Source organism: Brassica napus, chromosome C4 (assembly GCF_020379485.1).
Source record: "Brassica napus cultivar Da-Ae chromosome C4, Da-Ae, whole genome shotgun sequence".
NCBI lineage: Eukaryota > Viridiplantae > Streptophyta > Magnoliopsida > Brassicales > Brassicaceae > Brassica > Brassica napus.
Window position 1 is genome coordinate 51,992,894 of NC_063447.1, and position 26,282 is coordinate 52,019,175.

At 36.3% G+C, this 26,282-nt stretch overlaps 3 protein-coding genes across 3 annotated transcripts; 2 read left to right on the forward strand and 1 right to left on the reverse strand.

The window, feature by feature from the left end:
- Window positions 1–14,877: 14,877 nt before the first annotated feature.
- BNAC04G39000D (NDR1/HIN1-like protein 3) lies at window positions 14,878–16,010 on the forward strand. Its single transcript, XM_013864969.3, has one exon. It carries the CDS (start codon window positions 15,054–15,056, stop codon window positions 15,768–15,770), a length of 717 nt encoding a protein of 238 aa, XP_013720423.1. The 5' UTR covers window positions 14,878–15,053; the 3' UTR covers window positions 15,771–16,010.
- A 214-nt stretch (window positions 16,011–16,224) lies between these two features.
- Window positions 16,225–17,490, forward strand: BNAC04G39010D. The gene is made up of 2 exons (XM_013864970.3): window positions 16,225–16,797; window positions 16,916–17,490. The coding sequence occupies exons 1-2, from the start codon at window positions 16,558–16,560 to the stop codon at window positions 17,282–17,284; spliced, it is 609 nt and encodes a 202-aa protein (XP_013720424.1). The 5' UTR covers window positions 16,225–16,557; the 3' UTR covers window positions 17,285–17,490.
- A 548-nt stretch (window positions 17,491–18,038) lies between these two features.
- On the reverse strand, window positions 18,039–19,466 carry LOC106424341 (nuclear speckle splicing regulatory protein 1). Its single transcript, XM_013865094.3, has 4 exons — window positions 19,175–19,466; window positions 18,976–19,098; window positions 18,683–18,901; window positions 18,039–18,595 (listed from the first exon to the last, which is right to left on the reverse strand). The coding sequence occupies exons 1-4, from the start codon at window positions 19,322–19,324 to the stop codon at window positions 18,173–18,175; spliced, it is 915 nt and encodes a 304-aa protein (XP_013720548.1). The 5' UTR covers window positions 19,325–19,466; the 3' UTR covers window positions 18,039–18,172.
- Window positions 19,467–26,282: the final 6,816 nt, after the last annotated feature.

Consider the following 26,282-nt stretch of genomic DNA (forward strand, 5'->3'; position numbering starts at 1 on the left):
TAAAAAGTTAGGAAATTATTTTATTGGAATGTACCTTTAAAATTATATGCATTAAATATTCTATAAAATAACATATTCACAATTAGCGTTATATAACAGAAATATAAATACATTTAAAATTTAGATTTTGATAAAGAAAATGATATGAAAAACACAATTAATTAATTTGCATAGTTAAAATGGCATGAATAAACCTATATAAAAATTTTGTTTCATAAATCATAATTCAATGTAAAAACTATACATTTAATGGAAAATATTGGGCATCTCGCCACAAGTAAATGACCCGAGAAAATAATCCAAAATATGTTTCAACCTATTTTGTTTAGTGGACCAAAAAATTTCTTGATATCTTCCTTATCATCTTGTTCTTTGGTACACAGTTCTCTTATTCGATATGATTATTACATAAGATCTACACGCCTAATTTTATCCGAGATCCGGATTCGATCCGAAATTCGATTCGGATCCGATCCGAAAATCCGGATATCCGGAGGGGCCGAATCCGGATCCTGATAGTAAAATGTTGGATCTGTCAAAGCCGGATCCGGATCCGGATACCTTAATTTTTTTGTCCGGATATCCGGATCCGTAAGTTTTATTAATAACTATTTCAAAAATAGTAATATCTATATATAAAAATTAATTTATTTAATATATTTTTATTTTTATAATAGTATATATAAATTTTATGTAAATTTTGTAATATTATACATAGAAATAATTAAAAACATTATATATATATATATATATATTTATTTTTAAATTATTTTTTATATTAATGTTATTTTTTATTTATTTTAAGGATCCAAATCCGGATCCGGATATCCGCCGGATATTACAATTTTTAGAAGGATATCCGACATCCAGATATCCGAGAACCCCGGATCCGGATAAGAATAGTAAAATTATTGATCCGCCGGATAAGGATCCGAATACCTTAAAATTGTCCGGATATCCGATCCGTATGCCTAAGCATGTTTTTATTAATAAATATGTTATTTATGTCTTTTTATGGCAAAATATAGTATTTACGTCTCTGTCTACATGTTGTCGATTCATTAACATACTGTAATATCAAGAAAGATGAAACAGCCTGGAAAACGTAATGAGGGGAAGAGAGTAGAAACTAGAAAAGACGAGTGTAACTTTGAAACGAGACTGATTGAAAAAGTCATAAAGGTCAGTTCTGAGTTTTTAAAATCTTTTTACGTTCATTGGTTCTTTGTCTAATAACCTATTTGGGTTGAGAAGATTCTGCAGCAGATATTAATTAATTTGGTAATTATAAGTTATAACCAGCAAAATCTAAATCTTTTGACTTCTTTCGATTGCCTTATCTCGGTCATGTTCTTTATTTAGTTCTTCCAGGTGGTTTATTTTTATTCTTCTGTCCTGGTATAAACCACCGAAGAATAAAACCACCTGTTATACACCATGATTATTTTCGCTGCTCAAACACCGTTATCTGCTGGGATATACTTCTTTCGATCCGTGTCTTTTGTAAACTCTAGAAACTGCAAATATATTTTTCTTAATTTTCTAGACTTCATTATTCATGGGAGAAGATCAAGCGGGGCTCAACATTATATTGGACTATGTTCTTATTTTTTATTTTTATTTTGTAAACAACTAAGTGCTTATCTAATAATAATAGTAATCCTAATTAATTCCAAAGGATATATCTTTTCAATATAATTTTGTTAATAAACAGATTTATGTTTATAAAATCTATGGTATCGTTTCGTTTATAACTGCTTTTAATTTCTGTCTTTTCAATTAGTACATTTTCATTTAAACTGTCACTACAAGAAAACATCAAGGATTCTGAGGGAAAAAATCGTCGGAATTTCGTCGGAATATCGTTATTCCGACGACATACCGACGAAACACGTCGTCGGAAATAATTCCTCGGAATTTATTTTTTCCTCGGAAATCCCTCGGAATTTTCCGTCGGAATTCCGAGGAAATAAATTTCCGAGGAAATTCCGAGTATCACTAGTTTGTCGGAAATGTCCTCGGAATATACCGAGGGAGAACTTCGTCGGTATAATTCCTCGGAAGTTCATCGATCGATGCGTTTTTGGACATATATACATCGATCGATAGGAGTATACCGACGGACATTTTCCTCGGTTTATTCCGAGGAACTTTTCCCTCGGTATATACCGAGGGACCAGTTCCTCGGAATTTTCCGAGGGATATGTCCCTCGGAATATACCGAGGGAAAAGTTCCACAGAATAAACAGAGGAACCTGTCCCTCGGTATAGCCCGAACGTTTTTTAAAAAACGCATCGATCGATGCGTTTTTGAACAAAAACGCATCGATCGATCAAGTGAAAAATATAATTAATTTCCTCGGAATGTAAAAAATATTAATTTTTTTAAAAAGATAAAATTTCTGAAATTTAAATTCGAAAATATGAAATTAAAAGTAAAATTGAAATCATATTAATTAATATTCAAAGTTTCACAAATAAAAATAAAACATTCCGAGTTTGTGGAAAAAAAAAAACTACGGGTCTGGCACGTCCGGGAACACCTCGTTCGGGTACATCCTCTGCATCATCTCCATCATTTGCTGGTTCAGCCTCCTCTGTGCCTCATAGCCCGCCTGTTGAGCCGCCATCTGGGTCTCTAACAAAGATATACGATCATCTTTGTCCTTCAACTGGGCCGTAAGTATTTCTGGATCAACGAAGGGCGGTGGTGCAGAAGAAGGGGGAACCGACCGGGTGCGACGACCCAAACCGACCAAACGTCCCTTCTTCTTTGGAACCGACTGAATAGAAAAAAGCCAAATTTAGAAATTTAAACCAAGAAATAAATGAATTGAACTTTTAAAAACAAAGAACTTACGGATTCAACGATTTCGTTGATTCGAAACCGGGACAAGTTGGTCGAAGCCGTCGAAGCGTCATCCTCGGTTTGAAGCTGAGACACTTCGTCTACCACCTGAGTTTGGACCAGGTCGACCACGTCCCTCACAAGACCGTCATCAATCTGGCCGGTCTTCTTGTTGGTATACGCCCTCCTCATTAGGGCGAGATCATCAACCGGCTCGCCATCATTTTCTTTCGCCTTGAAAAAAAACATAAATTAAAGAAACATTAGAAATTAGAAGAAATGCACAATAAATTTAAATTCTGAAACTCAAATAATTGAAGAAAAAACGGTTGAACTTACCATGCGATCTCCGAGAGTGGCAATAGATTGAGCACCCAAGTTATGCTTGTAGATGCCCTTCCCTTTACGGTCGCTCTTGCGGTTGGTGGAGTTGGTGGAAGAAGTTTCTTTCGTCTCTTCCTTATCCCAATGCGCACACAACTCCTTCCAGACCGTGTCGTTCATCGACTTTGGGACCTTTTAATAAAAAAAAAAGAAAATTTAATAAATTAAAAAATAGTTTAATAAATTAAAAAAATGGTTTAATAAATTAAATCGAACCTTATCGATTTCCCACTTCTTCTTCCACTCGTGGATCTGCTTCCCATAGTTGTCCATTACTTTATGGACGAAGTGGTGATAGATAAAGAGCGTCTCATCGGAATTCCAGTTGAACTCTTGCTGAAAAAAACACAATTAGTAGAAAATTTATATTAAAGATTAAAAATATAAGTAAAAAATTAGAATACTTACCGCAAACTGACGAAACCACAGAACCTGCTTGTCGGTTGGGAAGTGAATGAAAGTCGGATGTCCACTGTCGAGGGCCGAGTACATCATACGGTTGATCCATGCGCTGATCCCGTTCCCGGATCGGTTGAACCTTAGTAAAAGAACAAACGGTTAATAATGAAACCAAATTTAAAAAAAAAAAATGTTTAATTACCATGTTTGACCCCGTCCATGTGGATACGGAGTGAGATACGGAAGATGGTCACGACCGGGCTGTTGAACCAACTCCGCAACACGCATCACTCCCGGAGGACCCGGATGAACAGGAGCGGATGCAGCAGCGGGAGCGAGAGGAGCAGGAGCGGGTGCAGCAGAGGGAGATGTATGGTTGGAGCTGTGGGGCGAAGGGGAATCTTGAAAATGGCTGGAATCCCGAGACTGGCTCCCCGTACCACCACGACCACGACGCTGTCGAGGCCGGGTCTGATCATCATGAGACCTGTAAATTTAAAAATATATTTAATAAATACACAAATATATAAATTAATTTTTTTTAAAAAAAAAATTCCCAAATAATTTAATCACAAAAAAGATTTATATATATTTAAAATTTTTAATAAATATATAAAAATAGTTCTAATAAACAAAAAATAGTTGTAATAAATAAAAATAGTTTAATAATTACAAAAAAATAGTTTTAATAATATATATATATTAAAAATATTTTTAAATCCCAAATAATAGTTTTAAATCACAAAAAAGTTTTATAGATATTTAAAATGTTTTGTAAAATCCAAAAAATTGAATTCATATAGAAATTTTTTTTTGTAAAGTCCAAAAAATCGAATTTATATAGAAAAATCGTTTTTTAAAATACAAAAATCGATTTTATATACAAAAATCGATTTTATAAATAGAAAAAAAAAATTATACAAAAATTCTAAATCAATTCAACAAAACAAATCATTCAACCAAATCACAATTCTAAACCTATTATACAAAGAATTCACAATCCTAACCAATCACCTTAACAAAAATCTATCAAAACTACACAAAAACCTAACAAATAGAACCTAAGAGAGTGGGATAGGGTCCTTACATGATTTGTGTAAGAAAAGGGGGAGATCGCCGGAGATATCGTCGGATTTCAGGGGAAAATCGCCGGAGAAAAAAGAGAGGAGTCGCGCAGAGGAAAAAGAAAGAAATGGGGAAGAAGAAGTGGCTCGTGGGTATAAAACCTAGGGTACGACGGATATTATCCGTCGGAATTCCGTCGGAATTCTAATTTCAATTTTCGCGAAATATTTGCCCGGTAAAATGAAATTATTCCGAGGAAATTCCGACGGATAGTAAAATATCCGTCGGAATTTCCTCGGAATATTCCGAGGAAATACCGAGGAACTAGTGTTTGGGGTTTCAAAACATCAATTTTTTTTGCCGTATTTCATTTCTTATACAATTGTAATGCATACCACCTTTGAGGATTCTTTGTATAGATGAGCATAAACCATGAAATAAAAAATTTCAAAACTAATTGAAAGTATTCCCTTTACCGTTCATTAAAAGGTATAAGTGTTTGTCTTATATTGCGAGATTTCGTTCATACAATCGGAAAAGTGTTAATTATACGGTAAGGAACAAATTTTTGTCTTCATAATGAACGTAAGACACTTAATAAGGGTTATATAGGTGTTATTCAAACGGCAAAACGTTGTTTTCAGTTTAAAAACCCTATTTCCTCGGAATTTCCTCGGATTATTCCGAGGGAACTCCGAGGAAACCCTCTTCTTCCTCGGAATATCCTCGGAATATTCCGAGGAAATTCCGAGGAACTAGTGTTTGGCGTTTCAAAACGTAATTTTTTTTAAATAAACGCATCGATCGATGCGTTTTTGAACAAAAACAAATCGATCGATTACAAAGATGGACCGGGCCGTAAGATTGTGATCGATCGATGAGAGAATCCCATCGATCGATCGAGAATCTCAATTGTTCCTCGGAATGTCCTCGGAAAATCTTGTATGTTTTTTTAAAAACGCATCGATCGATGCGTTTTTGAAGAAAAACAAATCGATCGATTACAAAGATGGACCGGGCCGTAAGATTGTGATCGATCGATGAGAGAATCCCATCGATCGATCGAGAATCTCAATTGTTCCTCGGAATGTCCTCGGAAAATCTTGTATGTTTTTTTAAAAACGCATCGATCGATGCGTTTTTGAAGAAAAACAAATCGATCGATTACAAAGATGGACCGGGCCGTAAGATTGTGATCGATCGATGAGAGTATCCCATCGATCGATCGAGAATCTCAATTTTTCCTCGGAATGTCCTCGGAAAATCTTGTATGTTTTTTAAAAACGCATCGATCGATGCGTTTCTGAACAAAAACAAATCGATCGATTACAAAGATGGACCGGGCCGTAAGATTGTGATCGATCGATGCGTTATAGAACAAAAACGCATCGATCGATGTGTGTTCGGAAAACAGAATTATAAGGCAAAACCCGACCTTTTCTGGATCTAAACCTTAGAACTCTCATCCCCTCCGATTTCCCCTATAATTCGCCCCCCTTTTTCTCTCTATAATCATCCGATTTGAACAATTTTGGGCTCCATTCCACTTGATTTTTCGAGCTCTACCTGATTCCTACACTCGTCTTCACCCTAAGACAGGTATACTCCGCGAATCTCCACATTCTGAAATCCTGTTCTTGAGCAATTTTTTGGGTTTTGTGAATTTCTTATTTCCGTGTTGATTCCTTGATCAAATATGCATGAAACAGATGTTTAAACATGGAATAGAACACAATTGTCTGTGATCAACGAGTTTGAAACAGGATTTGAGATGATTTAGGGATTGAGAATTTTTTTCAATTTGGTTTTTTTTTTATCACAACTCGATTTCGCTTTTCATTTTCATGTTGCTTTGAGTTCTTAATTGATTATAACCATGTTGAGAGCAATGATTCTATTTTGTAGAGAATGAAGCGCACGAAAATGTCAGCAAAGAAGAACACACAAGAAGAGGGTTCGTCTCAGCGAGAGAAGCAAAGGCCAAAGAAGTGGGATAAGTCTGATACCACCCACTACAACAACATGAAGAAGGTAGCCGTTCCAGCTACACAACTAGCATGTCCTGAGACGATGACAATATTGGGAATCCAAGCAGACATTGAAGGACTGTTCCAGAACATGGGTCTAGGCCAACTATGCAACCTCAACGAACCCACTTATCCGGAGTTGGTACGCCAGTTCATAGCATCCGCATACGTCACCCGTCCCGATGATAGCCATCAGGAAGGTTTTCTGGCATTCGTAGTGCAGAAAGTATACTATGAGGTATCTTTCACAGACCTCTGCAGACTATTTGGATTGAGTGCAGGGGAGAGGACATCTGGTCTTTATTGGACTTCAGAGCTGTTGAACTTCTGGGAAACGATTGGCACAGGGGTTTATAGATCTTCTCAGACAAAGGAGTCACTTATCCGGAGCCCAGTACTGAGATATGCCACACGCCTCATTGGCTCATTGCTATACGGGACAACCACAGCCGCATCAGTCACGCAATGGGAGTTGTGCCTCCTGTACCAAGGTGTGAGGCATTTGCTACCGGCATTTGGAAACTCTACATTCCCACCTGCTACTGCCTTCAACATGGGAGCGGTGCTGGCCGCAAACTTAGCAGGATACAAGGGGAAAGTAACCAAAAAAGAGAGCAATGCATGTGGATTTGGTGCAGTGATTACTCGGATCCTTAGACATGTGGGTGTAGACTGCAAGAACCAGGAGGTAGCACTGGACAGATCGAACAACATTGCTTGGAACTACCTGGATGTCATTTCTCTAGTAAGTAAGGAGTTCATAGCTGGTCCCCACTCGAGGATCCATCGGGATGGTCCTTACGTCTACGTATTCCAGGACCGAGCGAAGAAAACACTCTACTGCCACCTACCTCAGATCGGTCTCACTTCTCTACTTTCAGAGGCTGCAGTTGAGTTCCTACCCCCTGCTACCGCACTAGTATACAAGCCATCCTTCTTCACGCCAAAATATCAGACCAAAGGCAAGGGCGTGGTTGATGAAGAAGGAGAAGATGAGGCTGCACAAGCCATTCCAGATGATTCACAACCCCATCAGCTACTCCCATCAGACTCTAGCCAGTACAAGCTGCAAGAGCTTCCACCGAACGCCACTTCGCGCCAGCAACAACATTGGAGAGATCAGAGCATAAAGACAAACAACGACATGCTACACAAGATCTGGGCTGCCATTTCACGTATCAGGCCGTGTCGTTGCCAAAAGGATGATGTAGTTCATCGGGACAACTCTCCATCCACCTCTGGTTCGGGTTCGAGTGGTACACACAGGGTAAGAAAGAGGTCCAAGAGACCCAACGATGCAGGAACATCTGGAGCAGGAGACGAGGAGTAGGAGCTATCACCGGCTATTTTATTTTCTTTTCTATTCTAACGTTTTATGGTCTTATTTTCTGTTAATTTTGAACTGAGTTTTTTTTTGGGTTTCTTAATTATGAGTTCGTATTTCTTTTACATGGTTTCTTCGTTTTATTTGGTTGTGTTCTGAGTAGTTTTTAATTCGTATTCAGCTTTGCCTTGCTAGATAAACCAAATAACTATTATCCGAGGAAAGAGGTTATATCAAGTGTTCCTCGGAATTTCCTCGGTATTTCTTTAAAAATAAAAACAAATAAGTTCAATGGTAGTCTGTTTCCGAGTCATCATCACCAGATGAATCTGAATCTGGATCTTCGCGAAACTCTCCAATCACTGGTTCATCCTCTACGTGAACGACGGCTTCCTCTCCAAAGTCGGTTAAATCGACTACAAGGCCAACTCCAGCTAAATCTTCTGCTGCACTTAAGTTGCCGGATGTGCTTGGTTGTAGTGGGTCTTCCAGCTCAGAACTTCCCTGAACTCGGCCTCTCGGGTTGAGTCTTGTAACAGTAACCCATGGATCATCTCTGTTCCTTACCCGGAGGTACTTGATATAACAAACCTGTAACATTTAGAAAAATTATAAATTAATACACATGATGATGAATCATTCTGAATAATTAACATTTAATTACCTGATCGGCCTGAGAAGCAAGAATGAAAGGATCATAATATTGCAGCTTTCGCCTCGAATTTACTGATGTAACACCAAATGCATCTGTTCTCACACCTCGATCTGGGGTGTTGTCGTGCCAATCACAATAGAAAACAGTACAGCGCAATCCAACCATGCCCAAATACTTAATTTCCAAAATCTCATGTATGTGTCCGTAGTATACATCATCTCCTGATGCAGAACAAACGCCAGCATCATAAGTCGTACTCGAACGTCTCCTCTTCTGAGTTGTGAATGCATATCCTCGAGTACAAAATCTCGGATATGACTTCACAACAAAGTTTGGTCCAACGACCATCTCACGTATCCAATCGTCAAATGTTTCACCTCTGGCCAAACCAGCAGACACCTATTAATAGCACATATATATATATTATATCAATAAATGTGAATTAGTATAAATATGTGATAAAATATATTTTAATTTGTTTAAAGCACTCACATAAGTAAACATCCATCCACTAAATTCTCTCTGCTTCATTTCTTCTAGTTCGTCCTCTGTGGCGTATCTATACTCGAACCGCTTTTCTGCCATGAAAATCCTGTATATGATGACAATAATTTAATTAATTAAGATTTAAATTTCAACTTGTTAAAATAAAAATTTGTAAGCTCATTTATTTACCTCTCATATTGAAGAACGTCTTCGCAGTTGGTGAGCAAATATGTTTGCAAATGACTGCGCTCCTGCTCAGTAAGTCGACGGTCCTTTGGTTTTCCGCTAAGTCGTCCAACATCTGTGAAAATGTCTGGAACCGTAACATGATATGCTGCCCGTTCGCCTCTATCATCATGCCGAGCAGGTCTTCTGTTTTTGGTCTGAACTTCTGCTGGAAAGTAGTACTCGGCAAAGTTTGAAGTTTCTTCATTGATCATCTGTGCGACTATAGAACCTTCCACCCTACTTAAATTTTTCACCATCTTCTTCAAATGGAACATATACCGCTCATAAAGATACATCCATCTATACTGCACAGGACCACCAAGTTCCAATTCTCTTGCCAGGTGAATAACAAGATGCTCCATAACATCAAAAAATGAGGGAGGAAATATCTTCTCAAGGTTGCACTGAATCACGGCTATGTTAGTCTTCAAATTTTCAATACCTTCAAGAGTCACTGATCTCGTGCATAAATCGCGGAAGAAACCACTTAAACCTGCAATTGCTTCATGATAGTCTTCCATGCGTTGTCCATCCAGACAACATACCATATGCTGGAAAATCACTTATTGTCCACATTAGTACTGCCCGCATTTGATAGTTTTCTTTACACGAAACATCGTATGTTTCAGCACCTTGAGCCCATAGTTGTTGCAACTCATATATTAGTGGCTGAAGAAACACATCAAGTGATCTCTTAGGATGTTCTGGTCCGGGAACGAGAATCGAGAGAAACAAAAACTCTCGACGCAAGCACAAGTTTGGGGGTAGGTTGTATGGTGTAAGAATGACGGGCCATAGAGAATACTGTCTTCCACTCTTGCCAAACGGACTGAAACCATCAGTACATAATCCAAGGTAGACATTTCTTCTCTCATACGCAAAGTCGGGATACTTTGATTGGAAATGCTTCCACGCTTTTGCATCTGAAGGATGTCTGATCTCACCATCTGTTGAGTGCTCCGCATGCCATCTCATTGGTTGCGCTGTGCGTTCAGACAGATACAACCTCTGCAACCTTTCCGTCAAAGGTAAATACCACATCCTTTTATATGGCACTGGAACTCTTCCACTCGTATCTTTATAAAACTCTTCCACTCGTATCTTTATAACGAGGCTTTCCACAAAATTTGCATGTAACCCGCTGTTCATCCGCCCTCCAATAAATCATGCAGTTGTCGCTGCATACATCTATTACCTGATACGATAAACCAAGACCAGCTACGAGTTTCTGAACCTCGTAGTATGAACCAGGAGCTACATTATCCTCGGGTAGAATACCTTTTACAAAATCAGCAATCGCATCCACACAGTCTTCAGCCAAATTATAATCTGTTTTAATGCCCATCAATCTTGTAGCAGATGATAAAGCTGAATGACCATCTCTGCAACCTTCGTACAATGGTTGCTTTCCAGCATCCAACATATCATAAAATCTCCTAGCTTCTGCATTGGGTAAATCTTCCCCTCTAAAATGATCATTTACCATCTGCTCAGTACCTACACCATAATCTACATCCGTTCTAATTGGTTCTTCTAATCTAACCGCTGGCTGAGGTTCGCTAGTACTACCATGTTCATAATCAGTTTCCCCATGATGATACCAAATTTTGTAACTTCGTGTAAACCCACTCAAATATAGATGAGTCCAAACATCCCACTCTTTAATAACCTTTCTATTTTTACAATTAGAGCAAGGACATCTTAACTTACCTGTTTTTGCTTCCGGTTGTCGGTGAACTAACCCCATGAATTCGGTTATACCTCGTTGGTATTCTTCCGTAAGCAATCTCGTGTTCGGATCCAAATGGGGTCGATCGATCCAAGAACGGAAATAATTTGAAGAAGACATATTTTTTATGAATCAAATTCGTGTGTAAATAGAGTAAGAGGGAGGATGAAGATATGGAGTGAATGAAGAGGAAGAGGAGTGCTTGTTTATATAGATTAAATCCTGCCGACATACCGAGGAAATTCCGGCGGAATTCCGACGGAAAAGGCTAGTTCGTCGGAATTTCCTCGGAATTTTGTAAAATCCCCCAACGGCTCTCCAACGGCTATAATATTTCCTCGGAATTCATCGGTTTTTTCCGAGGAACACATTGTTCCTCGGAATTTCCTCGGAATATTCCGACGGACTGAGGTTTCCTCGGAATTCCGTCGGTATATTCCGAGGAAATTCCGAGGAACCCCAATTTTGTGTTTCCTCGGAATTTCCTCGGAAATTCCTCGGTATATTCCGAGGATTTCATTTTCCGTCGCAATGTCCGTCAGAATACCGCTGTTTTCTTGTAGTGTGTTCTTATAACTGTTTATTTATTTATTATTATTAATTTTTTTTTCTTGTTTGTTGTAGATGATTATCAAAGACCAATTGTTATCGTTAAAGAAGAAGCCATATTGGTCACAATGTTGAAGTGATACATGTGTATCAATTTCATCTAATAATACATGTGTATCATTTTCATCTAATAATTATTTATTTTATTCATAGATGGAGAACAATATTTTAAAATTATAATAGGGATCCCAAGTAATGTCTATAAATGTGTTTCTTCGTTATAACTTTGCTGGTAAAGGTGTATTATACAGTTTTGCTCATAATTGTTTATTGTACTTTTTCGCTAATAATTGCTTCTGTTTTGTTTGTTATAACTGCTTTTTTTAAACCGTATTTTTCATATATATAATGCTTTGTTAGAGATTTAAATGAATTATTGCAATTTTTTGGATGAACATTTGCAATTTTTAAAAAGAACCATTACAATATTTTATGGTTAACTGTTGCAAGTTTTGGTGTTCAACCACTACAATTTTTGGTGATCAACCATTGTACTTTTTGGTTGTTAACTATTGCAATTTTTGGTTTCTATATATATAGTATTAATGAGCAGTGAAAAATGCAGTATAAAAAGAAAAAAATAAATATATAAAATATATAAAATCCAAATGATCATAAAATATTTTGGAGAAACATATATAAACTTTCAAAGATATTTCGTATAACTCAAGACTTGACAAGAGTCAAAATACTTTTGAAGGAAAATTATTTAATCTTCAAATACTAAACAATTATATAAAGTCTCTAAATATTATGAGGATATTTGATGATAAAAGTTATGGTTCTTTTTGAAATGCATGTAATGTAACAGATTTATTAGAAGGAAATGAAGAGTGTCGAGATAAAATGAAAAAGCATCAGTTTGGGATAACACCATATCGATTGGTAATTTTCAATCTTATTATTAGTTCACTATAAAATCATTTAAAAAAAATTATATACCTCCATAGCCGTTTGAAGAAAAAAAAAATACTATACCTCCATATGTTAATTATTTAAACATTTGTTAATGTTAACTTTTAAAATTATAAATATTTTTTTAAATAACAAAAATCATATTATCTAACAATGATTAATCTTTACTACCTTAAACCAATGAAAACAAATTAACTATATCGTTTATTTTAAAAATTAAACAAAAACTAAATGTTTAATTATTTACTCGATAATATAAATCTATGAAGCGAAAAGTTTAATTTGTTTAAAAATTTCTAAATTTGTGAAATGTTACAATATTTTTTAATATGACAATAAAACAATATTTTACTAATCTATATATATATATATATATAGTTACGATTTTAATAATGAAATAATAATCCGAAAATATATATATAGAAAAATATGTAAATACATGTGAAAGTTTGAAATAATCTATTCAATGAAAAAATATACCGTATACTTATTATGTTTTAAAAATTGATAGACACATATATATTATAATATATACCAATTTAGAATTGAAAACAAAATGTTTATATAAAAATAAAGTAAAAATCCGCGCGGGTCGAGATCTAGTGGAAACTTAAAAAACGTTTTCATTCTTTCAATCTTTTTCATGTACTTAGAATATCCAACTTGACAACTGAACTTTTGGCCAAAAATACTATTTCATTTCACAAAAATTATATATTTATTGGTTGTATTATTTCAATCTTATTATCTAAAAGACCTCATAATCGAGTAATTGAATGGTAGTCTAATGCCCAAAAAATAATTGTTATCAGTTTTAAAAAATAAATGAAAAACATATTGCAACATATAAAAATTATTATTTTGATAAAAATGGTTTTACCAATTTTCGATAACCATTGAAAAACATATTGCAATAACCATTTTTAACACTGAAAATGGTTAATGCCCCAAAAACAATTGTTATCAGTGTTTATCAATATGGTTGGTAAAAATGGTTATTGCAATATGATTAACAAAAATTAATAGAAAACATCAGAATTGTATTTTCTCGCCGAAAAAAAGATGACAGTTCCGATATCCATTAGAATCAGCTTGATTCTCTCAAGAGGGACATAAATATAAAAAAATAGACTACCTTCATTTATTATCGAGAATAACAGTTTTTGTGTTAACCAACCTGCTCTAATACCACTTATCGTGCAACAAGCTATGATACCATTTTGTTACAATAGCTCTTTAATTATATCATTCACAGAAATGATTAAAATGAAATCATAAGAAGGAATATGAAGCTATCTGATTGATTTCCATGGGGTTGTAATTCTAACAAGTTTAAAAAGGACGATTTTGATTTTGTCTCTCAAGCTTTTTCACTTGTTTGTTTGTGTTTAACATGAAAAACGAGATAAACAGAGACATAGAGATTTATAAACCTGGTTCAACTCACTGATGTGATAGTGTTTATATCCAGAACTAAATCAATCATGACAATTCACCAAGGAAGAAGAATGCATCTTACTTATAGAGCTCATTGTACAACAACAAAGGAAAGAGAGACGCTCACAATGAATCAATTCAAGAGAGTTGGTTAAAGAAAAAGAAGCTAGAGTTTTTAATATTTATACTCAAAAGTCTTATGTATTTACAGAGCCTCTATCACTATGAGAGTTTTTTTTTTTTTTTGTTAACCAGGATGGGTTCGGGCCTTCGGCCTTAATCCCCCCTGAACCCGGAACCAGCCTGCGTCTGTACCCACCAGGGGGCCTAAGTCATTCCGTGGCCGGATCTCGAACTCGTGATGGTTGACACCTCAGCTGAGGTTCCTTTACCACCAGACCACGAGGTCCGGTTCGAGAGTTCGTCTCTTTGTCTTTCTCATTTCTCTTTCCGTACAATGTTCAAAGCACCCTAAACCAATTTCTTCAATTTCCGGTTAGCTCAAACCGATACAAATTTCTTGTATCAATATTTTGGTTAATTTCTTAAATATGATGTCATCTTCGTATATTGAGTTCAATTCTCATAAACAAATCTGATTTCAAAATTGACATAAACGATATAATCTATTGATTAATAAAGTTTGTGGCATTCTTACAATATTGTCAACTTGTCATTATCATTGCAAATCTTAAAATTTATGATTATTATCTCACGCAGCGTTAGATTTGAATTACTCTCCAGGATTTTTTTTTTGTTTAATTTCTATTTAAAAATATTTAACCTTTCAACCTTCCAAAACAATTTTAAAACCGCGTAAAAAAATAAAAATATCTCTTTTCCGTTCGGTTTATTACATTTCTGGCCTCTACTTGTGAACACTTTCTCTTCTACTTTCCTTGATCAGAAACAAATCAGATTCTCTCCTCTCTTCGAATCCCTTGGATATGCAGCAGCAAGACCCGAACGCCCGACCCGCCACCGGGTATCCATACCCGTATCCGCCTCAACAACCCGCCAACGGTTACCCTCCCAACGCCGCAACCGCCTACCCATACCAAAACCACAACCCCCACTACGCGCCTCAGCCTAGCCCACGCGCTGTCCTATTACGCCGCCTCTTCACCGCCTTCACCGTCTTCCTCCTCATCCTAGGCCTCATCCTCTTCATCTTCTTCATCGTCGTCCGTCCCCAGCTCCCAACCGTCTACCTCAACTCCCTCTCCGTCTCCAACTTCACCGTCTCCGACAACCGCCTCGCCGGAAACTGGGACCTCCGCCTCCAGTTCCAAAACCCTAATTCGAAGATGTCGCTTCACTACGACGGCGTCTCGTGCGCGCTCTATTACGACCGCGCGTCTCTCTCCGAGACGCGCCTGCAGCCGTTCGATCTGGGGACGAAGGATCAGACTCCGGTGAACGCGACGCTCTCCGTCTCCGGGACGTACGTCGATGGCCGGTTGGTTGATTCGATTGGGAAAGAGAGGGGCGAGAAAGGAAGCGTGGAGTTCGATTTGAGGGTGGTTTCTTTGGTTACGTTCCGGTATGGAGTGTACCGGAGGAGGAGGTACGTCACGGTTTTCTGCGATGACGTGGCGGTTGGTGTCGGGGGGAATAGTAGTTCGGGGAACATGGTTGGTTCGGCTAAGAGATGCAAACCTTAATGAGATGATAGAAGGTGAGTTTCTTTCAATAGGAGTTTTATAATTTAAACCAAATTACTTGCGATGTTGATGATGAAATTTATTCATGTTTTATAATAATGTAAATCGAGTCGACAATGGTATTTTTTTCAATGTCTATGATGAATTATACATGTTCGAGAGAAAAAATGGGAAGACCATTTTCAGCTAATGTGTTGTTGAATTATGATGATGATGATGATGATGATTCTCTGTTTCATTCTTGAAGATGTTGGTGATTCTATATCTTACTTTACCCTGCAATAAGGAATATATTGTGTGGCAAAATTGAAGATAATGAAACTTGGATGGTCTTGGGAATTAATTTTAATAGTATCAAGTGCTTCTTATTAAGATAATTTTTTTTGGTTCTGGTATTCTTGATTTTAACTTTCGCCCTGCGATGATATGTTGAAAGATGATAACTTTAGAGATTGTATCAAGAAGGGATCATTAGGTTTAAACTTTTTTTTTTTTGACATGGAAAGAATATAGAAAACTTGTAACTTGCATCCATATGTCATTAGATTTAAACTTATACATCATAATTGTATTTTAAATTTTTAGAAAATTTCCAGGATTCTAAATTTTTCCATTTTTCCAATTGTGTACACTTTACAAATCTTGAATTTAGAAGGTTTCCAAAATCCATCATGCTCTCAACTCTCTAAGATTTCCCTATATAAACCTGCGTCTCATAGTTATTACTTCAAAAACTACTCAAAGTTCCATAAGAATTGAGAAGTTAGCTGACTTTAGCAACTAAACAATGAAGAAGGAAGAGGCAACGACCACGAAGACAGAAGCCAAAGAAGCAGGGGCAACAATTACCGTAAAGTATGAAGACATCCAAAAGAAGAGAAAACGAAGAGTAACAATCTCCGTTATTGTCGCTGTAGTTGTAATAGTCGTTCTTGTATCGCTCATCTTCATCTTGAACAAAGTGCGTGTCCCACGGTTCATGCTTGACGATGTCTCCCTTGATCCCATCTCAAGATCAAAAGTACTGGTAAGTGTTTTTAATCTTTTTCTTTATTCAACAAGTAAAACCTAGTGATCTGAGTTAGTTTTGTTGGTTGAGTTCGGTTTGTCCCATCAAAATTTAAATTCTCGTTATACCAAAACAGGTGAAACTCTCATCGACCAACCCAAGCTCCTCGAGGCTTTACTATAGCGAGATGAGCATACACGTGCGGATCGAAGAAATTTTCGAGACAGAGAGGGTTTACTTGCAGAGCACGCTACAAGAGCCACATGAACGTACGACGTGGACAGGTGTCGTAGCAAGAAATAATGTAAACGACAAGCCTGGCGGTACTTTTCAGATGAGTGAAGGTGAGGAAAACGGGGATGTTATTGCAGAGCTAAAGATCCAAAAGAAGAGTTCGATGTTTCACCCGAAGAGGACATTGCGCGTTACGTGTCCGGTTTTGCTCAACTTGAAAGACTTGACGGCAGTAGTTTCTAGACCTATGTGTACTTGTCAAGTCATTTAGCTTCTCGTCTTCATATTTTACAAGTTCTATGTCGAAGGTTTTTTACCCTTTTTTTTTTTTCTCTCCATCTTGTTTCTCTTATCTCTTTCTGTGTTCTGTGCAATTTCTTATTCTCACAATTATGTATCCTCATCACGACAGTGGTAGAAGATAAAAGTAGGATGAAAGAAACCGAACTTAGTCTTTATAAAAGCCGGTCCTGCTCACATGTTGGATCCGGGGCGGTCGCACCACTTGTCCCTTTATCTAAGCCGGCTCTGCTCACATGTTGCGTTCTCTGCTTCTTGCGGCTACATACTTTTGCTTAAAACATAATCCAATATCTCAAGGTTCAGGTAGCACTTCTTGGAGAGCTTTTCTAAGTAAGAATCACTCGAGTCCTTTTATAATCTAACAGAAGAGTAAAACAAATAAATGGGCTAAGAACAAGTTATAAAATAAGAAAATTACTTCTAGACCTTCCCCATCACATACAATGAGCTTATAAGAGGGAAACATCTTTTTGGAACTCTGAGGGTTGAAACAGAGCTCTCCTATGTTCTTCATCACTAGGATCATTGAACCTTAACTTGTTAATCATCATCTTTCCACTGCTTTTGTGTTACACTCACTTTTTTTCCCTTATGGATATATGTCTACACGTTACAGAATTGGTTCATTACAGTCGATCAATGAATGGTTTGGTTTATGCTAAAGTTTACCTTTTGCAACTCTTCTCAGCTTGTGTAATCTTAAGAACAACAATCAGAGACAGTTCTCTAAATAAGATTATCTTTTAACACTTTGGTGAAAGGGTACTTAACAAGCGTTATACTGAAAAGGTGTTCAAACAGAAAGTGATCAAATATTACAGAAGAAAAAGATGACCAAAAGTAACCTTTGGCACAACTATTCTTCAACCTTTGCCTTCTTCCGAGCCAAAAACCGTTCTCTAGCAGCAGCAATCGCATCCTCGCTTTTCTTGTGCTGTATAGTAGTAGTTTCCTTTGGAGCCTCTTTCGCTTCCTCTTTAGTTGATGAGTCTTTCTCTTCTGGGACAACATCTGAACCAATCTTCTTCTCAGACGCATCTTTCTCTTCTTCTTCTTCTTGCGGTTCCATACTTCTCTTACGGCTTGATCCAACATCTTGTGATTCAGGCAACAACACTTCCTCTGCCGGTGAATCTGCTTTCTTCTCTTCTTTTCTAATCTCCTCCTCCAGCTTCTTTGCCTTTCTCTGTTCCTCTTTCTCTTCGATACCTCGAGCTCCAAGCGCCACGTTTTTCTCCATGTTGAAGTAGAAGTCACTCAAGTCTGTCTTCTTTGTAACCTAACCAAAGATCAAACACAAAGGAATAAACACCTAACAAGCATTAGTTTTAGATTTAAAGGATATATACAAACAAACAACACTTACATCATCTCTTTCCTCTCGAAGCTCACGGAGTCTTTCTTCCGCAAGCCACTTCTTCTGCTCCTCTAGCTTCCTCTTATAGGCGCCGGTTATAAACTTGTCCTTACCGGAGAAAAGATCGTCGTCTTTCTCCCTCTCCTTGGCGAGCTTCCTCTCGTAAACAATCTCATGCTCCTTCTGTCTCTGCTCCGCCTTCTTCATCAAATGCTGAACATATCTTGGCTGCAATCACAACAACAAACTCCAGCATTAAAAAAAAAAAACAAAGAGATTTTTTTGCATTATTAGTTATTAACCTTGCGGTCTTGGCGATCTTGCAATTTAGGAACGATGGCCTTTTGTTTGATGTCGTCAATAACTTCATCGTACGCAAAAGCGGAAGGATCCTCTTCCAAGGCTTTCTTAAGCTGCTCCTCCGTCTAATAATCAAACACAACAGATTCAACAAAACTGAATCGAAAAGAGAGAGTGAGGATGGAGGGAAAGGATACGTACTTCTTTATGAGATTTGGTCTTCGAAGCTTGCCGAGAGATCTCCTTCTCAACGTCAACGTCTTCGTCTTCGTCGAAAATCGAAGGAGGCGGACGAAGTGTTGGCTGCTTCTTCTGCGACGGAGCCCTGATTTGCAATCCGTACTTCTTCATATCTTCGACCAAATTTGGGATCCAATAGCCGCGAGCAGGCTCTGATTAGGGTTCCGATTCACGTTTGTGAATGATTTGATTGCCAGAAATAAGAGAGATGAGAAAGGAAGTTGATCAAAAAAAAAAAAAAAAAGAGAAAGGAAAAGTTGAAGCCGTCGTGGAACTACTGGGCCGCTAAAGTAAAATAACGGCCCAGTGAGGATGAGAATTGGTTTCCCCCCTACCATATGTATCTGCCGTGGCTGACTAACGTTTCCATCACATAAAGATCATGTAACGTGTACCCTACCCATTCTAAACTATTCAAAATCACAGATGTATTGCGATTACGGATTGATGGATAAAAAACCAAAAAAAATTATTTTAAAAAACTTCATTCTTTAGTTTTTTAAAAAAAAAATTTATAATCAACAAACAGTATCACATTATAATCTTCTTTAACATTGATTTCATTTAATATTTTCTAAATATATAGTGTTTTAATATGGTCGATTTATTATTACACCATATGCCAATTAACAAGTCATAATAATTACGTGGGAGCATTCATTTCTAATCATTGTGCTTTTGTACAAATCGTTTCTGTTACTGTTGCATTTAGATCAGTCGTCCAAAATACAATTGATTCAACTCGATAATAATAGTAATGAAAATGGTTATATAGTAACTGGATATGTTATTTAGGTTGACAATCCGTATATATACGTGCGGACAAAAATACAGTTTTAAAATTTATACATGTTAACTATTGTAAGTTTTGTTTTACGATAATATCATATATAAATATAAAGATTTTCAATTCTAAATATCAAATTAGAATTGTTGTACGAAGCATAAACCGACTGGTATGCCATCATTAAATTAGCCAAAGACATAATATATCAACAGAACCCTTTTCGCATAAAATAAATAACTAGGTGACTCACCCGCACAAAAAAATACGGGAGTGAATATTTACCAAAAGCTAATTAAAGTATAATAATTTGGATAATATTTTTATTAGTTTTAGCTTTTATTTGTTTACGTATTTTTATTTTAGTTAAATTGTCATTTTAATGTATGAGTTATTTCGTTGCGCTGTTTTAATTTAGAAAAATATTTAGTTTGGCCACAATATTTTATTTCTAAAATTATGATATTTTTTAAATTTTGGGATAGTTAATTAATTTAGATAATGTTGTTAGTTATGATTGTAATATCATATTTTGATTAATTTAGTTAAATATTTTAATTTCAATAAATTTGTTAAAACACCTAATCATTTAACAGTTCATAAATTACAAAATATAATAACTAACAAAATAATTTCTCGTTTAGGTGTATTATACTATTATGGATAAAAGTTACATAACATAAAATGACATTAAGTAAAAACACTACTGAAGTGAAAATAATTGTTTTTATCTAAGTTGTTAGTCTAAACAAACAAATGTTTATTTAGTTAAAAAACAAAAAAAAAAGCTTAAACTATTTAATACTTTAGAAAACTTTTTTTATAAACAATATTTTTGGTTGTCTTTTATGAATTGCCTTCTTGATCAGTATTAAGAACTTTCAGACCGGGTTTGATTTCATTTTGGAAATCGCTACGTATACTTGTTGGTGAGAAAAAATAGGTTTTATTAAAAACAAACCAATTTTCTCTAGTAATTGATCTTAACTCTTGTTTATGGTCATAGCGAAAGCAACATCAAATAGAAATTACTTACACCGCATCCTAAATGAAAATCTTCATAAAATGTTATTGTACATTCATATAAATTATAAATAAGGAAAAAGATAATTCTTACAAATTTTCTAACTAACATATTTTCTTTTTAATTAATAAAATACTTAAAAAATTGTTTAAATGTACGACAAAATAAGTAAATTAGAAAAAGGAAGCACATGCTTTACTAAAGTACATTAATAATTTTGTAAATATGTAACTGATCGTGGGTTTCAAATATTACATGTTTATTGTATATTTTAATGTTAAAATATTACTTTTTATATATATTTACTTTTTGATAACAATTTAGTTACAAAAAATTCCCTTTTAATAATAATGTGATTAAAAAAAGAATTGTTAAAAAGGAAAAATAGAAGTAATACCAATAATAATTAATTTAATTCATTAAAAGTACTGCAATATACCACTGTGAAAATTAATATAAACACATAGGAAACTATTCCTCGAATAACATTATAGAGACTAGGTTGTTTCTGCGCTACGCGCGGCTAATGGGTTTAAATTTAATTTTTATAGTTTTTCACAATCTATTTATGTTTAAAATTGTATGTTTATAAAAATTTTTTTGAGTGATTAGATTTGGTGACCAGTTTTAAGTGAATATTTGATAAATATCAAGCAAATAAATTAATTTAAAATAATTTATTGCATAAACTATTGTAACGTTTTTTATAGGTTACCTCTTTAAATCATTAATTCTTTTTATCGAAAAAGGTTATCAGTAATATTTTTGAAAGTTTTTCTTCAATAGTTATGAGGTACTATAAATAAAATCGAAAATAAATTTAATGATAAAAATAAATATCAAAAAAAAATTTTTTAATAAAGACCAACTTTTTGACAATTTTAGTTTTTTTTTTAAATATATTACATTAAAGATCACTAATTTATGATTGTTGGATTAATCAGCAATAGTTAGTTGAAGTGTCCTGAATAGTTCAATTTAAATTGGTCCTTCAAAATGCCTCATCACTACTCCATAGCTAACTATTTAATATGCATATGAGACTGTAAGGAAACAACATATAGGAGACACATCACAAGACCAAAATAACGTAGGGTTCATAACCTGTTTAAATTTAGGATACTAAAAGTTGGAGAACCCATGCTATGTGACTATCTTCGACTCATATCTTTTTTTTCAAGTTCACAACACTCTTCAAGAATAGAACGGTTGTTTTATATTGCAACATTACATGCTTTATAGCTTAGAATCCATATAATGTCTCCTGCTAAATTACATTTGTTGTTATTTAGTATTACCGCCAATAAACCCGTTCCTTTATTTATTTAAATGTATGAATATATACATCTATCATGATATGGTACACACAACTTTATTAGAAACTGCATGAGTAGATCCCTCCATGGTATTAAGTTGTAAATAGTCTAGCAACAAAATTATTAACATAAGTTAAGGTTTGAGCATATATTAAAAGATCTTTAATAAGACTACTTATAGCAATAAAACATGTAAAAAGAATTAAAAATCTTTACAAAGCGGTGTAACATTCAGCGAAGACTAACTCCAGTAGCACAAAACCTTGGATAGCATCAATTATTAATGCTTTATACACATAGCTTAACAGGGTAGGAACAGAGCAGTTAAATATTAATTCGTAGCACCAACACTCTACGAAAACTTAATTCTGAGACAAAACATTAGCTTGCATCTATTATAAATTGAATTGCATGGTGTTGAAGGACATGAACTTAATACTTAGCACTTAAGCCCAATAGCTTCATACCTATCATTTGCACCTCTTGCGTATTTGTCACAATTATAGCCTCTCTCTCTCTCTCTCTCTCTCTCTCTCTCTCTCTCTCTCTCTCTCTCTCTCTCTCTCTCTCTCTCTCTCTCTCTCTCTCCAGCCATAATCTACCTCAATATGATGACATGTTCAGGCATCTCATACCTATCACTCACCGACGGTCTCCAAGTGGACCATTCATGCATCGATAATGCATCAAAAGATCACGACTTTCCAAAACCATATACATATTTTAACCAATTAAAAACAAAGATAAGAAGAACCACAAACCTCCCCATTAGGTAGGAATCACGAGCTTCATACTTGTGTCCATCCTCGATGCAGTCTCTGTAGCTATACTGTTTCCCGATCCTCGATGCAGTCTCTATCAGGTTTGATGATAAGATCCTTGAGTTCCATGCCAAGACAAAAGTTCTCGTTTGGTGGCCTCCCATTGTTCGGACTTCCTATCATTGTGGTTAGTCCCAGTCTTTTCATCGAAGAAGCCAAATGAAAAATATCTTAGATGCAGTTTTAACATCAGAAACTAAAAAGGAACCATACGATGCTTTCTTGAATACCTTTCATAACTTCTGGCCTCAGATTTAGCTACACATAGATGTAACCTGGAAGTTAGATAGCAACACACCATCACAGTATGACGATGAACAAAGTGGATCCGGTGGTTGGATCCCGTAGCATCAGCTTAGATGCACTAAGTTTTTCTGTGGAGATAATCTTCGTCTCTCTTAATCCATGGACAAAATCATTGAAGAATAAAGCAGATGAGGCCGTTGTAGTTGGTCTCGCCGTTTTCTTAGCCATGGATGCGGTGAGTTTGGATGATCGGGGTTTGTGGATTCGATGAGAAGCGAGTTATATATATAGGTGAAGTTAGGGTAATTGAAGAGTTTGGTCGCCATAAGATTTTTACAATAAAGAAAAGTGAGTGGGAGTGGTGGATGACTTGAGTTACTCCGGAGATCCGAAACGGCTGAGCTGAGAGAGTTTTGTTGAGGAAGATGAAGAGCAATGCATGTCTGCGTTACTACAACTCAATGGTTTTGGTGGGCCATCATTTGGACTTCGACATAAGACAAAATGACATAATAATTAAGCTGACATGCGACAATGGTTGGATCTGAATATTTTTGCTGATGTGGCATGCTTAAAAATCCTCTAATTTAGTTCCTTTTATATAGTAGAGATAGTATACGAAAACATCTACATCGTTCAGTTAAAAAAAAAAAAAACATCTACATCGTTTATTCTCTCATTCTCTACTAGCACCATCACTGATCGGTAGTCTCAGTTGCGAGATTGATAGACCTTTTAATAATTATTAAAATCAAATTAATAATAAATTTAAATAATATCTAAAAATACAATACTTATCACAAAACATACATTGACCGAAAAATGTGAGTTACATGCAAATCATGATCCAAAAGTATCGGGTTGCAACTTTGGAAGAACATGAGCAAGACAACCCTTTTATCCTGGTTAACCGCATGAAGAGTAGCCGTAAGGCTGCAAAACGCCATTAAAAATTTAAGTATGTTTTTTGCGTGGAATGTAAGAGGACCGAATCATACAAAACGCCACACGATGACCAAATATTGAATTAATATCCATAGGTCACTTTTTGGAGCTTTTCTGGAAACTCATATTTTGGAAGATATTAAAGAGAGAGTATTAGGAGCTATTCCAAGAGGGTGGAATTATTTTGTTAATTATGCAGATGATGCTTCGGGTCGTATTTTCATTGTTTGGGACCCAAGGTTTCTACTGGTTATCTATGATGCAACAGCTCAATCAGTTACTTGCGGGGTTTCTATCCTATCGGAAAACATCTCCTTCACGGTAACCTTTGTTTATGGCTACAACTTGGTGGAGGAACGGAGGAGTATGTGGAATTCATTGGTTGACTTACAGGCTTCTTCTCCGGTATCTTCTCATCCTTGGACTGTGTTGGGTGACTTTAATGAGATGCTGCGTACCTCTCATCACTCCAACCACCTTATCTCTCATGTTGATGTCTCTGGGATGGACGAGGCAAACATTGGACTTCAGGACGCTCAACTGTTCGAGGCACAAGCTAAGGTATTACCATTCACGTGGAGGAACAGTCAGGATGTTAGCCCTATATCAACGAGAATTGATTATGCCTTCATTAATCAAGCATGGTCATCGTCCTTTCCTAATTCTTATGCGGAATTTCTAGATCCATGTCAATCTGATCATGCTCCTTGCCTGTTCCGGTTGCCTTCTCTTCGATGTCAGGTTACCAAACCCTTTAAATTTTTTCATCATGTGATTGATCATCCTGAGTATGCAGAGACAGTAAGAGAAGCTTGGAACACAGACTTGATCACAGGTACTGATCAATTTAAGCTCGTCCGCTCCCTTAAGCTGCTGAAGAGACCATTGCGACGCTTAAATAAAAGGCACTTCAGCGGTATATCCCAGAGGGTTAAGAATCAAAAAGAGAAGGTTGACATTCTACAGAGAGCTCTGCTTACTTCGCCGGATACTCCAACTGCTCAAGAAGAGCATGCCGAGAGGGATAAATTGAATGTTCTACTTAAGGCGGAAGAAAATTTCTACAAACAGAAGTCAAGGGTTCGATGGGCTGATGTAGGGGATCGCAATACTCCATTCTATAACAAGAGTGTGTCCGCTCATGCCTCCAGAAATCATATCCACTACCTCAAAGACGCCACTGATCGGATATTATACTCGTTTGAGAAGATCAAATCACATGCCGCTGATTACTTCCAGGGGATCTTAGGCTCTACAGACCTTCCCTCTTCTCTGGTTTCTCCCGAGGATTTGCAGTCTTTACTTCCTTTTCGATGTACGGAGCTGCAGCAGAATTATTTAAAACAAGAAGTTACAGAAGCTGAGATCAGAGCTACTCTGTTTGCAATGCCACTAAATAAGAGTCCAGGGCCGGATGGGTACTCCGTTGAGTTTATCAGAGCCTCATCGGATATTGTGGGACAAGATATCATTTATGCTGTAAGGGAGTTCTTCCGCAATGGCAGACTTCTCAAGGACATGAATACTACTGCCATTGCTCTTATTCCCAAGAAGCCGGAAGCTTGTTCTCTCACTGATTATCGCCCAATCAGCTGCTGCAACGTTGTCTACAAGCTTATATCTAAGATCATCGCAAATCGCCTCAATCCTCTCTTGACTGAATGCGTCAGTCCTAACCAAGCCGCTTTCTTAAAAGGGCACAGTTTAGGAGAAAATGTTTTGCTGGCAACAGAGCTTATCAAGGACTACAACAAATCTTCTTGCCTTAGGAGTGCTATGATTAAGATTGACATTCGCAAAGCTTTTGATACGGTGTGTTGGGACTTTGTGATAAAAGTGCTGGAATCTCAACAGTTCCCTCCAATGTTCATCACTTGGATAACCGAATGTATCTCCTCGACGCGATTCTCGGTGGCTATTAATGGGGAGCTTG

Bases quoted from the DNA above. Each gene is read 5' to 3' on its own strand.
- BNAC04G39010D (XM_013864970.3), top strand. From the start codon at position 16,558: ATGAAGAAGGAAGAGGCAACGACCACGAAGACAGAAGCCAAAGAAGCA. The intron at 16,798-16,915 runs GTAAGTGTTTTT...ATACCAAAACAG, and splicing joins TCTCAAGATCAAAAGTACTG to GTGAAACTCTCATCGACCAA.
- BNAC04G39000D (XM_013864969.3), top strand. From the start codon at position 15,054: ATGCAGCAGCAAGACCCGAACGCCCGACCCGCCACCGGGTATCCATAC.
- LOC106424341 (XM_013865094.3), bottom strand. From the start codon at position 19,324: ATGAAGAAGTACGGATTGCAAATCAGGGCTCCGTCGCAGAAGAAGCAG. The intron at 19,099-19,174 runs GTACGTATCCTT...TTTGATTATTAG, and splicing joins AGACCAAATCTCATAAAGAA to ACGGAGGAGCAGCTTAAGAA. The intron at 18,596-18,682 runs GTAAGTGTTGTT...ATCTTTGGTTAG, and splicing joins TTCGAGAGGAAAGAGATGAT to GTTACAAAGAAGACAGACTT.